Genomic DNA, 14,570 nt, shown 5'->3' on the forward strand with positions numbered 1-14,570 from the left:
GCAGCAGAGTTTTGACTTTAATCTCAGCTTTGAACAGGATGATACCAAAGATGAAGGGTTGAAAACACTGAGAAGCACAGAGAAAGGTGACGTTTCCTTCCATGTGCCCATTAGAATATGCTGCACACGTCTTGATTACAAAACTCCAAGATAGCTGTGGGGAAAACACATAAACATCAGCATCATCGTCAAGAACAACATCCTTTGTAAGGGGAAGTTTGATTATACGTTTGATTATCAAGCAGGTGTATTTGATTACAGTCCTACCAGAGTGTGTGCAGTTGAAGACACTTTCCGCGTGACTGTAAAACTCTTCTCCGAGGATGGAGCGGTAGTCCATGTGGCTCGTGTGGACAAAACACTGAGTTGCATCTTTGAAAAGCAGATCACTTTCTCCATATTGCTGCGACTCAAAGAGCTTGAACTCTGCATTTGGGTTAGCTGCCAAAGTTTCCTAAATGTACACAAAAAAAAAAGAAAATGAAGACACAGCTGTGTCTCCTTTAAAAAACATCTGCTCACATAAACTGACCTGTGACTTCATGAGGAAGTCGTACACTCGTGCCGTGAGCACTGGCCGGGTCATGATGGTGTTCGGTGGGATGACTCCGAGGTTACAGCTCTCCCACTCTGACAGTGGGGCTCGACGGCCATCTCCACACAGCAGCTCGTAGTCCGATGAAGTCCAACCCTCGGCCCAACCAGTGGAACTCAAACCTGCAACAGGTCGACAAAAGCCATACTGTTACATGATAAACGTATAGTACCTGCTTGTATGAGTGTGTTCACGTCAAAACTTCATCTCGAGTATCTCACTGAGGATGTTTTCAAGAAGGTTGTGTTGCTCGAGGAAGGCCACGTCGCCGTAGCTTTTACCGCTGGGATCTCCAACCAGACACCTTCGACCAAAGGTTCAGTCAGACAAATTACACGAAAACATTTTCTCAGTGGATACAAGTCTGTAAAAATGTTTTACAACTTAATTTTCTTTAAATCATTTGTATGTGAAGTTGTGGCAAATTTGAAAGACAAAAACCAGGACAAATAAAACAAACAAAAAAATATCTCAATGACTGGAAATCACCAAAAAAATTAATAAAAGAACCCTTTCAATGCTCTACACGAGGATTCACAGATGACAACAGAAAGCTCTGGTTCAGGTAAGCCACTGTGCATACCTTAGAGCCCCCATGTTGCCATAGTAACGCTCATTGTGGTTGTCGGCGCAGCGTTTGGTGGCAGCCTCCTCCGTGCCTCCCAGACACACTTTACACAGATTCCCCTGAGAGCCTGGAAGGCAGCCTTTCCAAAACACGTCGTTGTACACTGAGGCAATAACACATATATAACAGCAGAAACTGTAAAGGTCAAGAGGTCACCGCACCCAGAGGAGAGATATCACATTAAGAGACTGTATTCAGTTTGGCTCAATAAGGCTTTTCATGCAGCAGCACAGACGGCACTTTAACGGTAATCCATCCCTGAAACAGTACCTCTGTTGGGATCACAGGGCGAGCTGCTGTTGTGCTCCAGGCTTAACGTATGTCTGTATGGCAGCAGCCAACCTGCCGGGCTGTACATGTGGCCAAGACAGGAGCGCCGGCCGCCGAGGTTCCCGATGAATATGTTTCTGCTGGAGCGCTTTGCCACCGCCACCCCCACCAACGAGGGTAACACTGGGGAGAGAGGCAGGTTTCAAAGTCAGGACAACAGTCCCCTCAGCTACCAAGATTATTGCTGTCATACCGTCTGTCTCTAAGTGGGTCGATCCCTCAGCAGGCACGCATTTTCCTCCTGAGAGTCCGAGACAACACAGCGGAAACAGATCCATGTTTTTTAATCAATGACGATTAGGAGGACAGCATGATTATGAATTATTTAGTTCATAAAATGAAAAACTCCAGGTGGAAAATTAGAAAATGTAGTTTCAACTGATGCAGGCACAAAGGACAGAAATTCCTTCAAATGATGATTTTACAATTAAAGGATCTTAACGAGGAAAAGAATAGCTTTCTTCACAACACAAATGAATAAGAATGAAAAAGAAAGAAAATAAATGAAATCAAATAATGACCATCATACTTCCCCCAGAGCCCATGGTAAGGTCTTCAAATTACAATTTTGACCTCAGACCTCAAATATATTCCACTGACATTGATATTAAAAAGATATTGATACCAGAAAGTATCAGTCACCACCTTAATTCTGGAGTATTCTCTTCCCTGTGAGTAAATATACTTTGAGAATGCAAACACTTACCATAATATTCTGTAACTACGGGAACAAGGCCACATCTTCCTGCGATGAAAGTGTGAGTTGCATCCAGCGAGACGGCGTCCACCTCGTGCCTCTGTAGTGAGTTATTTCAACTGTGATAGAGCTGTAATACACCAACACCCTGTGATACGCACTACTTGAATGACTGACCTTAATTTTCTCGATACAGTCGCGCATCGAGACGCCGCTGACACACACCAGCGGGTCTGACTTTATACTGAGAGCCCACTCCTCACATTTCTTCTGCTCTGCGTGGCTGATGCAGCACCATCGGACAACACTGTCCTCTAGTGAACTCCCTGCACACATGGAGGTCCAGTGAAGTCCTAAATATCACAGCTGGTTTTGAATATGAAAATGAACAATGTGGGTATAAGTCACCTTCATGCCCAAGACCTTTGAGGAGGGCCACGTAATCCAGCCCCAGGACCTGACTGACATCCATGTCATCCGGCAGGACGGCGAGTTTATCCGTCGCATCTTTGAAGAGAAGGTCGTTTTCCCCGAAAGAAGATGAGTTGAAGAGTTGAAAGCGCTGCCTCTCTCTTCCTCGTTGGCCAAACAGCATCTTAAAAAAAACAGCATCTGTGGGCATGTAGTGTGGAAACACAGTGTGTGATATTTGAGATGAAAAAAAAAAGGTACCTGCACCATCACTAGAAATTTGCGAGCGATCTTGCGAGAGTTAAATCTGGTGACCACGCCGCCTCCTGGACCGCGTCCCAGATTACAGGTTCTGTAGTGGCTGAGAGAAGTTTGTGTGCCGTCTGTGCACAGCAGCCTGAACTCATCTCTCTCACTGTCTGAGCGAACAAACAGAATATGAAAAGTCAGCAGGATGTAAAACGTCATAATAACCTGTTACGTCTCCTATGTGTTCTACTGGACAGACAAGTGGACGTTATTTTATCCAATAATTACATAAAAGCAGACAATACTTTTCTCATACAAGGCAAGGCAAGTTTATTTGTATAACACATGTCAACATATACATGTCATAAAATAAAGTGAAAAAAAAATAGAAGAATTAAAAGAAAATAAAGGGAAAAATTAAAATGCATTACAGATTAAAACAAGACAATAATAAAATAAAGTTTAAAATAAATTTTCTTTAAATAATAATAATAATAATAGAATAAAAATAAATCAATAAAAACAAGAATATCAAGGAATAAAAAATACAAGACATATTTGTCCTGGAATCTATATTTAGGGGGCTATAGGTGGGAAAGGGGTCCTTCACTTTACTCATCTTAATCTGAAAACCCTCAATTGCATTTAATTGAATTCCAATTCTATGTATCCATATAACAGAATGAATGAATAGAAAGATAATTTTAGAAGTCTATAATATAGCTTACCCCTAATACTTTCAAGAGCCAAATGGTCTACGAATGCAACATCCCCTGCCCCGCTCCTGAGACATCTGAGGAAGGGCAAAAGAGGCAATAGGGGTAAATAGGTTTCTATGCGGTTTTGACATGTAAGCTGAGAGCTTTTTTGATTCTTTGTGGCGGCTGACCTGAGGGCGCCTTGGCTGTTGTAGAAGGGCTCACTGTGGGACGTTTCGCAGTGGTAATTTCTCTGGCGAATGTAGGACTTCTGGCCTTGGCACAGCGAGCACAGAGGCGGTGCCATGGCAGCAGCTCCGGGAACACAGCTGGCACTGAAAAAGGTACTGACGTCTGCTTGAGAGAGGAAAAACAAGTCAGGGGACCAGAAATAGACAGTATAACAGAATGAAGAAACTGTATTATTTTCACAGGCAGCAGGTTCTAATCTCATCACCCTGACTGAGCGGCTGCTCCTTGGACCAGCTCAGGTAGTTGCGGGACAGCAAGAAGCCGAGTGGAAGACTCCAACCAGCCGTCCAGCGAACCCCACTGTGACAGCTCCTGAGGCCCCGCAGGGACCTGACGTCCAGGCTGCTGTTTCTCACCACAGCCACAGACAGGATGCAGCCTCCTGCAGGACTCGGCGTAGACACACAGACAGGTTTACTGATGCAGACGCGTGCCGGGGAGACATGCTGAAGCGTCTCAGAAATGTGAAGGGAATCTACCATCGCTGTATATCTCCTTGGCGATGGCAACGAGGCCAAACTGCTTGACAGCGGAGTAAACTTCTCCCGCGTCCAACGTCACGATGTCGGCACGGTTGGCCTGAAACAGAGAATGGTGCTGAAGTTCATCATCAATCAGGCATTTTGTTGAAGCCCCTTCTCAGTTATGATGGATGCCTTTAAGAAAACAGCAACTGTTCGTTTTTTAGGTTTTACATATTTTCTTCCATCCAACCTCTGACACTAATCAGGTTTATCATCTGCAGCTAAATCCACTTGGTACCAGCCTCTATGGTGGATGATGAGTAACAATATTATGTAATTAATAATGTTATTAGCCTCAATAATCCAGTATCACTTGAGCTCTCGAGACAATTTTAACTGTTTGTCCTTGATACAGAAAGCTTTATAAGCCCCCTGGTCATACGTGCCCTACAGGAAAAATGATCTATGGAGACTTTATACAATAAACAGTAGCAGAATATTTGATTTATTTTCTCCAATAACCTCTGAGAATTTGTTAATTACAAAATTATATTTTTAATCAATGTCAGTTTTCTTTGTTTATTTGTCAGAAAATAGTTTACTGTATGAATTTAATCTCTATTGCAGATACAAAACACACAAACACAACTGATTGTGATAATCCTATAGTAAATATGCCAATAATAATAATAAGTCAAAATGATGATGGGGACGGAGGGCTCACCCTGATCTTATCGATGCAGTCGGTGGTGCTGGACGCCCGTATGCATGAGAGTCTGGCGAACGCTATCACAGCAGCTGGCGGCAGCACTGCCACTAGAGCTTTAGCCAGTTCTGCACACTTCCTATGTTCAGGATCTGACACTGTGCACCACCGCATCTTCTTAGCTAACATGTCAGGAACATGTCAAACAGAAGATTTTGTACAGAATTTGTTGCAGTAAAAAGGAGGAATTTCATGCATTTCTTTGTGAGATAATAAACAGATATCAGTTTTAATAACGGCCACAAAAAGCTCCAAAAAGAGTGCAGCAGTCTCTTTGCCAGCAACAATCAAAAACCAACATCTGCGAAACAACAACAAGAGTTTGAACATTCACCAACACAAAGAGGCTGAAAATGAAACTAAAATAAGTCTAACAATGAAAGCAACTGAACTAGGTCAGTAACATAACTCACCCCGGATGCAGAGGACAAAGATGAAAGAGAGTAAAATAACGTAACGTCCTCGCATGTTGCCCCGTTACTGATCAAAGACTGAATGTCGTCTGCAGAGTTCAACAGAACAGCCGTCCTTTCTCCCTGAAACTCCGGCAAAGACTTCCAAAACATTAGAGGTACTGGTTCAAATGGATAACAGATTATTGTGCAAGGGCAGCTCCTCTGAAAGCAGGAGAGGGACTACTTTCACGCATGTGGAAAATATTTAGCACCATGTGTCACAAGGACGGCCCCTATCCACCGTTTCTGCAGATTTGAGGTGTAAATGCAGCAATGGAAGCTTGGCTTCAATGCTGGATTACATAGCGAGAGATCACAGGACATTCAAAAGGAATAAAAAGCTATCAGGGACATTCAAATATCTGATTTTCCCACACAAACTGAGTGCAGGGGAAGTATGGCAATCTAAAATAAGTTGTTTCTAATTCAATTCTCGTGTCAGTCTTTGAGTTATTATAGGAGAATTCAAAGCAGATGAACAACAGTTCAAACAGTCAGCAGGTGTAATCACTTTTGTTCGTGAGTCACTATTTCCCGTCATGTTGTGAACATGAGCGATGTGTTCACATCTCTTCTGTCTGCCGACGAAGAAGAGAGACTCCTGAAGCCCGGATGGTGGACTGTAGATGCCGGATCCTCTCTGCATGAAGCAGCATCGCTGGTTTCCGTCTTGCCAGTTCAGTGGACAGTCTGTCGATGCGCTCCTCCAACTGTCAACATCAAAAACATCGTGATCACTGAACGGCCGTTATTTCACACCACTTCCACCTGTATGACCTCAATTCAAGCAGGATTTATTGGTCAAACGACACCTCAGAAGAATGCATGCAAAACTGAAGCCATCAGTGTAAGACATTTGGGAAGTCACGTTTAAATAACTTTCCTCATGATCAGCAAGGAACTTGTACAGTTGAATGTATTTCCATTGATGATACAGTTAAACTACATTCAGTTCCACTCAAAGCATGTGTGTTTTTTATTATTTGTTAGCCACACTTGGTTGTAGTTACATGCGATTAAACACTTTATATTAAGGTGTGATCAGCTTAAAGAACCCAAATCACCAAATGATTTGGATAAGAAAATATAGATATTTATACACATTTTTAGTCTTCTCGGTTTGATATAAACAGTATTTCCTTGTCTTCTTACCTCCTTCAGCTCTTGACAAACAGCATTTCCTTCCATTTGCTCGTCCTTTCCGCTGGTCTGCAGCCAGCTCTGTAATACCTCTTTTAGTTTTTGCCATGCCCTGAGTCGACACACACGATAAAACATCACTGTGAACTGTGTTCAAGAACATGAGAAGAACAGAAAAAGTCACAGATTTCATACCGGAGCTGCTTCCGGTCCTTTTGGTATGTCAGCATCTCCAGCTGAACGCTGAGCAGTTCTCCGGTCAGAGTCGAAGCCGACTCCATCGCTGCTTCTCCACTGGATGCTCTCAGATGGACGTCTTGAAGAAGCACAACAAAAAAGTCGTTCCAAGTCTTGGCAAGTGACACTGGTGTTATTTTATTGTGAATTTAAATGGAACCCATACCGGGGAATAAAAGTGCAGCTGTTATACCTGAATAAGCTGATGAGTGTTGTTTAAAGGGAGCGACAAACGGATGAAGAGGTGCAAGTAGACCTGAGCCGTCAGTCTTCTCCATCTTGGGAAAAGAAGTAGAAGTTATAACCCAAGTCAAGTTACTTTAAAGTTAGCCTGAATGCATCACGGATATGAAGTCAAACAGGAGACTATTACCGTATCTTGCATGGCTGTGGTCATGAAAGCAGAGGGAGGTAAAAGAGCGTCTTGGTTTTGGTTTCCCCCTGGAGAGTCCATGGTGGACATGAGCGGTCCAGAGGGCGACCCAGTCGAGTTACCAGGGACTTTAGAAGGATGGAAGCAGGAAGAGCCAGTGAGATGGCTGTGCTGTTGTGGAGCTGCTCCTGCAGTCTGCTTTAGAGTGCTAGAAAAGAAAAGAGGAGAGGCTTTTGACAGTGCCGAGTAGCTCATTTCTAATTTGAAATGCATGTCTCGTACTAAAAGATGTACTTCATTTGCAGCGGCGACTCAAACATGTCCCTGCAGCGTCGTGGCTGACGTCGAGGCGCACGGCTGAGTCGTCTGCAAAAAAATGAAAAAGCGACTGAGCGAGTGTCGAAGACAGCTTTACGGCCTTCGAGGACCTCAGACTCACAGCTCGCTCCGCTGTCCGTCTTCAGCTTCCTGCTCCTTGGAATCCGACGTGGAATCACTCGTAGTCAAACAGAAAGTCACGCTCTTCTTCGGCGGTTGCCCTTTGACCTCTTCCTCTCTGCGCCGCTTAAACGCCCGCTGCTTCCAGCGCATCGCGCAGCGCCTCACCACCCTCTGCAGGTGTCGTGACCTCTGCAGGACACAAGCAGATTTGATGAAATGACACTTCAGATCGAACGTCTGAACAGAAGTGACGCAGCGTTAACAAAACGCCCACCTGCTCTCGGCTGCGCTGCGTCAGGCTCGTCGTGAGATCGCTCATCTGAGCGGCGTACGTGAGGATGCGGGTCACGCCCTCCCTCAGCAGCTGGTCCCTGTAGACCTCTGCAGCTCTGGCCGCCTGCTCTTGTTTCCTGCGCTGCTCTGTGACCCACAGCCTCCATCCATTCAACACCTGGGCATAGAATCCAGACTGTGTTCGCACCAGTTCCACAAGTCAGTGTTTTGCAGTGAGAGGATGCAAGCGTTACCTTGGCCTGAAGAGTGAGGGACCAGTGCCAGAGGGCTCGCTCTGTCTGCCTGGCTTCTCTCCGTCTGTGCTGCAGCTATGCACCGGAAGGAAACCAGAGTCACAGCCAGTTCAACCGCTCTAAATTAAACCACTTATATCAGTCTGACCTTAATCCATATAGAGAGCTGAACAATTAGCACCGCAAGAAACAACATCATACAAATCAATCCAGGTTAAAGTCTCCCCCTTTCCCTCTCTACCTCGGAGTGAGATCATCAATTATAAACACAAGCGTTTTTTAGTCAATAAAGTTAGGGAACAATTCAAAATAATATAAATATAACAAAAAATCAGATATCCTGACTTTGTCTCTATTATGTGTCAAGCACAAAAGAAAAAGAAAAAAAGAAGCTGCTCCAGAGCCAGAGGACGTTATACAACTGTCTTCACTGGCTTCTTCATGAAAAGTAAAATGATTTTTGTGTAAAACTCATGAAACAAACCTTCATTTTCCACTGTTCAAAGTACGTCTGGTACATCTTTAATCTCAGCAACAGGTTTCCCTGTCGTTTCATCACCTAGGACAGAATCACATTTAAAAAAAACGGATCTTGAGAAGTGTGGCTTTATAGAACAGTTAAGGGATAATGAAGGTACAACCTTGTTTTTCTGATATAGGCTGTGATGCTTTTTCCAGGCTTTCAGTGCTTTAGTAAGGAGTTTGGAGTTGTGGCACTGCCTGGCTTTTTCCATGCGTATCCTCTCTCTCCGAGCCTCCCTGCTCTGCTCCCTCCACCGTCGGAAAGACCTCAGCAGCCGCGCTGCACACAGAAAACGTTCAGGTACATGTGCAATTTACGAGTTACCAAATCTGAGGTGGAATACTATGAAACCAGTGACACAACAGACAAAAGTAGGTGATCATGGCTCACATTTGTCTGAGATATAAGAAAATCAATGAACATTGTAAAAAGGGTTTATTCTTTAAAGGAAAAAGGAGATTTGTTTTGTAATGAAGGTTTAAAAATCTTACAGTTTCAAACGGAATTTGTCAACTGTTTTGTTGGAGATGTATCATGTAGGTTTCCTTGTTTCTCTCTTCATTACAGCCTGTTTTATTTTGTAATATCAATCAAAAATAATATAAAAAAGGGGGGTTTAGCTCAGGAGGTAGAGCGGGTTGGCTGGTAACCGCAAGAAACTGCTGGTTCGATCCCCGGCTCCTCCTAGCTGAGTGCCTGGTGTCCCTGAGCAAGACACCTCACCCTAATTGCTCCTAACGAGCTGGCTGTCGCCCTGCGTGGTTGACTCCGCTGTCGGTGTGTGAATGTGTGCGTGGATGGGTGAATGTTAGTCATTTCCTGTAAAGCACTTTGGACAAAAGCACTATATAAATGAGGCCTTTTACCATTTACAAAAAAAAAAAACTCATTGAGATTTAAAACCTCTTTTCCAAGAGTGACCTGGCCAAGACAAAAAATTGGTTCCACCAATCACACAAGACACAAATAAACAGAATACAATCATACACTACAGGAAAACAAGAGTGGGATTACATAACGGTGCAATCACAAGATCCAATTGAGCGCATTTCTACATCTGAAAGTTGGCCAATCAGCTGCCAAAACCAGATCACAATAAACCAATGTTTCCTAATGAATGTTAAAGAGGAAAACATGGGAAACATTCCTAAAAATAGATTAAATACTTACTTACTACTTTTATGTAAGTGACAGTCACATAAAAAAATTTAACATCAAATAAATATTGAAATCTAGAAAATATAATGCATGTGGCCACTGTGAGGAGATTTGTTGTCACCTTGATTTATGGACCTCTGAGCCTTGTCGACTGCTTCACCCTGCTGGTGGCGCTTCGACACTGCACGTGCCGTTGCTTCCCTCCAAGCAAGAAACACCTGGACAGATTTAGTGCAAAGACAGCACTGAGCAAGAGGAATACATATGATACCGAATGAGGACGCTGGACTGCTTTCTGACCTTAAGTTGAAGGAAGTGCTGAGAGTGATGCAGCGCTCGTTGCTCGGCGTGCCTGACCTCCATCTGCAGCGCTGCATTCTCCCTCCAAACACACACAACCGTTCTGGGGAGACATTATTGAGAAGGAGGAGGTAAAGCTGAGAACATGCGAGCAGACGTCAGAGAATAAACATAAGTGTTTGTGTTCAATACCTGAGCAAGGTGTGGTTTCCTTGCCTGTAAAGTTCCTCTGCGTGACCATAGATCTCACACATCTTCAGGTGGTGTTTCTGTCGATGCAGCAGGCGGCAGTGCATCAGCTTATTATTACTCCAACCTTAAGAAATGATGCGTTTACGAATGATGCTCATTTACCTTCCAGGCCACAAAGGTGCGTTTGAGGAGTTTAACGTCATGGCGATGCTGCATCTGCTTCAGTCTGCAATTCTTCTCTCTCTGGCTCTGAACAAACTGACAACACACACGCACACGCACACGCACACGCACACGCACACGCACACGCACACACACACGCACACACACACGCACACACACACACACACACACACACACACACAATAATTTAATATTGAATAAACTAAAAAATGTTTTCCTTTTTCCTTCCATTTGTCTTTCTTTAAAACGTCGGCCGAACAGAAGCCTATCGGTTATTATGTGAACAGATGCTGTGCAAACAAGTACTCGTGATTTACCTTTTTCCATTTTTCCACAGCCCGTCTCATGCAGCGCAGGTCACCCAGACGACATGCCTGCTGCTCTCGACTCCTCCTGACATGCAAACAAAAGTGTTCAAAAATATGTCTTAGTCGACGGACCAGCAAGTTTCTCCACTCCATTCAAAAAACACTCAGTTTGCTTCACCGGTCTCGTATCTCAGTGCTGTTGTCCTTCCACTGCGTCACCGTCTTCTGGAGAAGTCTGTGCACGTACAGATGGTGTGAAGCCTCCCGTTTCTCCTCTTCATCGATCTGCTGCTCTGCCCGATGCCTCCAACGAGTCCAGGCTCTCTGCAAGTGGCGGCGCTCGTCATGTAGAACTGCCTGGTGACAGTGAGTTCTCCGTCAGTGTCTCATACACACTTAGCCACCAACTTGCAGTGGTTTGAGTTTCCATTCACAGTTAACATACCAGCTGCTCAGAAAGCATCTGCTGCTCGTGTTTCTCGGCTCGTCCCCACCAGGTGCAAAACACCGAAGCGTACAGACGCTGCCTGATAACACAATCACCATCAGCAATAAATCATGTAGAGGCAGCAGACAGGTTAGCTTTGGTTTGGAGATAAATCACAGCACACGTACAAATCGGGGGGGATAGTAACTCACTGGTTATAGACCTCTGCTTTGTGTTGCCTCTGCTTATGGAGTCTTCTCTGCAGAGTAAACTCAACCCATGAGGTGAAACACCGCGGCAGCATGCGTTCAGCAAACCAAATGTCTGCACAACGCTCCAACTCCTGCAGGAAAAAACATCAGATTTTTGTGTTTGCAATTAAAGCATAATATATATCATATATTCCACCTCTTGTTTGACAACATTTTTAGTGAATTTCATAGTATGACTCCTCATCCCTGCTCTGTAAGTGTGTTGGCTCTAAAAAAAAAATACCTGCACGTGTCTCTGTTCAGCAAGTTTCTCTCTCCAGTGGTGAAAACATCTGTTTAACAGGGATGTGCTGTGAAGAGAGCAAGCAGGAACAGCTTCAAATGAAATGAAACATATTTGTAGCTCGGATGCTACAACATGAAGCATTTAATGTGTTTTTCACTCTCGGGCAAACAAGTGTTAATAATAAACGTACCTGTGGTAAGTCAGTGCCGCTGTTGGGGGTTGAAACCTCTCGTCTTCTGCCTCCTCCAGACGGTCCAGCCAAAGCTTCCAAAACTTACAAGTCATCTATGAAAAACACAGGTTCGATCTTTAAAGCGTTCTTTCATGTATGTTGTTGATACCATGTGTATGTTATTGTAGTGTTAGGATGATATAGTGCTCATATAATACAGTTTGATGATAATGCTGGACAGCCATGCGGTTGTTCAGTCGGTGTGTTTTGTTCATGATGACGTTGACAGAAAGTCCCTGAAGTCCGGCAGTCTGCAAAAATGAGCACACAGTGATCAATACATCACATGATCAAACCCTTCACCTCCACGCGGTCGCTTCAGTCACTCTTTATCTTACGAGTAGACGACGACGATGAAGTTGACTCGCGATCCTGTTTCTTTCGGCCTCGTCTCTGCACAACGTCACATCTACGGACACGCTGAGGAATCAAACAACTGTACTGATCGTCATGAGCCCGTCACGTCCCTCGGTGGACTACGTTTGATGCTGCAGGTGGTTGAGAGTGGAAGATATATGTTTGCTTTATGCTGAGGATACAAGCTCTCCAGCGCTGCAGGGCTCTGCGTTGGGTGATCCTCGTGGCCAAATGCTCTACAACCTGCAAGCGGTCCTCCTCGCTCCGTTTACGATGCAACGCTCTGCTCCATTCACTCCAACACGTCCTCGCCAGGCGGAGACCGCGGGCACGCTGAGACACAGCTGGGAAAAAAAGAAAGAAAAGGAATTATAAGAGAAAAATGTAGTTATATGGTTTAAAAAAATACAACATGAGACAGAGTATGTGTGTGTTTTCTAGTAAATGAGCGTGAAGTAAGACAAGGGAATTGACCTTGCAACTTTTTCTTGGTTTGGATGGAAGACACATAACTTTTCCACTGAAGCAATGTGTTTCTTTTCAGTCTGAGAATGAAGTGACGTGCAGCCTTGGATTCTTCCTCTTTCTGGCAACAAGCAGCTGTGTGCAGTTCTTTCCACTGAAGCCAAGACTTGACAAAAAAATAAAAATAAAACAGACATCATGACAGATGATATTGACAGCATATGAGATATGGGTGCGTTGGATTATGCCTTTACCCTTCTTTTCAAAGCGAGCGCCCTCTGTGCTCGGGTTTGCTCCTCTAAAGCGTGGAGGTGTTGGTGTCGCTGCAGCCGAGTCCGCCACACGCTCCACGCTGACCTGCACAGGTGGAAAACGACAGTAAAGCACTCAAAGTGTAATTCTGACGTATGGATACAACAAATGATCTTACTGCAGCGTTGCAAGTCTGTTGTGCTCAAGGGCAGATTCAAGCATCCTGTTCTTCAGTCGCCTCATTTCTGTGAAAACCTCCCATCGTTCCCAAACCATATGCATCCGTTGTCTGTCAGCTAGTTGAGGAATAAAAAATGGACAAAAGGAGCTGCTTGTGATATCGAACAAAGCATGAGGATGTATGTTTATGTGTAATCTCTTTGCGTGTGCCTAAATCATACCATATGATTGAGCATTCTGGACTTTGCTCCTCTTTTCCCCGCGCAACGACATAAACGCTTGCCAGCGGTGGAATGCCAATTCACACAGATAGTACCTGAAACACAAAATATGTCATTAGCAGACACAAACACCTACCTGTGATCAGACGACTGGGGCTGTATCGTGTACCTGTAGTGACACGTCGCCCGCGTTGCAAGACTCCACTCCCTCCTGGACGTCCACCACTCGTCTCTCCATCCTTCAAAGACCCGTCTCAAGACCACACGGTTATAGTGGGACCTGCAACGTGTAATATCCCCTTGGTTTAGAGGTCAGATAGTACAGCTGAAAGTGGCAAACCTCATGTGCTCCTAGCTTTAAAAAAGAAAACAAGTGTAAAACGTTACTTGGCTTCATGAGGAAGAATTCTGCCAAATGTGTTTTGCATCCATATCTTGAGGAACTTTCTTGCCAAGTGCCTGTAGTTGATGAAAAGGTTAGTGTAAGTTTTAAAAACATGGATAAATGTGCTAATCCAGTGAATTGAGTGTCACCTTATCCTCAGCTCCTTGAGTCGTCCACCTCTGTTCCAGTTGTATCCAACTCTGTAAAGGACTTTTCTTGTGTCAGCTTTGCGGACTTGTTTTCTTCCACCATCAGAAGTGCCACCGCTGGCTCGGGCTCTCACTGGATCTGGCTTTCTAGCGTTACTTTGCATTATATTCAATCAGGCCACTACCATCTGACATAAAAGCAGACAAACACAGATTTTTTAACGCATATAATAAAATGCACATCATCCAGCGATGTGGAGGAATTGTTTCAGTAACTAAGTGCCGCGCGTTTGTTTTGTTTCCTTGTCACGTGATCGCTGGTGTGACAGTGGGGTCTGTTCCAGACGCTATTGTAAAGGGGAACAGGTGACGTTATGTTTACACCCCGAGTTCAGGTTGTAGACGTAAAATGTATCTTTTTCTGACGTGTTCATACTGTTTAATATTGTTAAACAGAAACAGGAGGCGATGATAATA

At 44.3% G+C, this 14,570-nt stretch overlaps 2 protein-coding genes across 5 annotated transcripts; both read right to left on the reverse strand.

Moving 5' to 3' along the window:
* Nucleotides 1-6,076, reverse strand: sxph (saxiphilin). Of its 3 annotated transcripts, none has more exons than XM_084038792.1 (17): nucleotides 6,057-6,076; nucleotides 5,049-5,212; nucleotides 4,340-4,439; nucleotides 4,066-4,242; nucleotides 3,800-3,962; nucleotides 3,639-3,703; nucleotides 2,923-3,080; nucleotides 2,659-2,845; nucleotides 2,428-2,576; nucleotides 2,260-2,350; nucleotides 1,747-1,794; nucleotides 1,494-1,676; nucleotides 1,179-1,326; nucleotides 817-899; nucleotides 533-717; nucleotides 268-454; nucleotides 1-154 (listed from the first exon to the last, which is right to left on the reverse strand). In XM_084038792.1, the coding sequence occupies exons 2-17, from the start codon at nucleotides 5,202-5,204 to the stop codon at nucleotides 111-113; spliced, it is 2,124 nt and encodes a 707-aa protein (XP_083894918.1). In that variant the 5' UTR covers nucleotides 5,205-5,212; nucleotides 6,057-6,076; the 3' UTR covers nucleotides 1-110. The 3 variants fall into 3 exon arrangements, 2 of the variants coding, with proteins under 2 accessions (XP_083894918.1, XP_083894917.1); XM_084038791.1 differs by lacking the exon at nucleotides 6,057-6,076 and adding an exon at nucleotides 5,504-5,629; XR_014599166.1 differs by lacking the exons at nucleotides 1-154; nucleotides 6,057-6,076 and adding an exon at nucleotides 5,504-5,629 and having other exon boundaries at nucleotides 274-454; nucleotides 533-742.
* On the reverse strand, nucleotides 5,310-14,527 carry sfi1 (SFI1 centrin binding protein). 2 transcript variants are annotated; one of them, XM_084038735.1, is made up of 31 exons: nucleotides 14,094-14,527; nucleotides 13,947-14,018; nucleotides 13,729-13,839; nucleotides 13,560-13,654; nucleotides 13,337-13,454; nucleotides 13,161-13,263; nucleotides 12,916-13,072; nucleotides 12,624-12,785; nucleotides 12,423-12,493; nucleotides 12,243-12,335; nucleotides 12,043-12,137; nucleotides 11,850-11,916; nucleotides 11,567-11,697; nucleotides 11,373-11,454; nucleotides 11,106-11,284; nucleotides 10,937-11,012; nucleotides 10,599-10,694; nucleotides 10,437-10,513; nucleotides 10,245-10,347; nucleotides 10,066-10,162; nucleotides 8,905-9,065; nucleotides 8,748-8,822; nucleotides 8,264-8,338; nucleotides 8,011-8,187; nucleotides 7,735-7,925; nucleotides 7,590-7,661; nucleotides 7,296-7,503; nucleotides 7,116-7,200; nucleotides 6,881-7,001; nucleotides 6,698-6,797; nucleotides 5,310-6,255 (listed from the first exon to the last, which is right to left on the reverse strand). In XM_084038735.1, the coding sequence occupies exons 1-31, from the start codon at nucleotides 14,255-14,257 to the stop codon at nucleotides 6,109-6,111; spliced, it is 3,561 nt and encodes a 1,186-aa protein (XP_083894861.1). In that variant the 5' UTR covers nucleotides 14,258-14,527; the 3' UTR covers nucleotides 5,310-6,108. The 2 variants fall into 2 exon arrangements, with proteins under 2 accessions (XP_083894861.1, XP_083894862.1); XM_084038736.1 differs by lacking the exons at nucleotides 13,729-13,839; nucleotides 13,947-14,018.
* Between the last annotated feature and the right edge of the window lie 43 nt (nucleotides 14,528-14,570).

The sequence above is a fragment of the Eutrigla gurnardus genome (assembly GCF_963514095.1).
Source record: "Eutrigla gurnardus genome assembly, chromosome: 2".
NCBI classification, from domain to species: domain Eukaryota; kingdom Metazoa; phylum Chordata; class Actinopteri; order Perciformes; family Triglidae; genus Eutrigla; species Eutrigla gurnardus.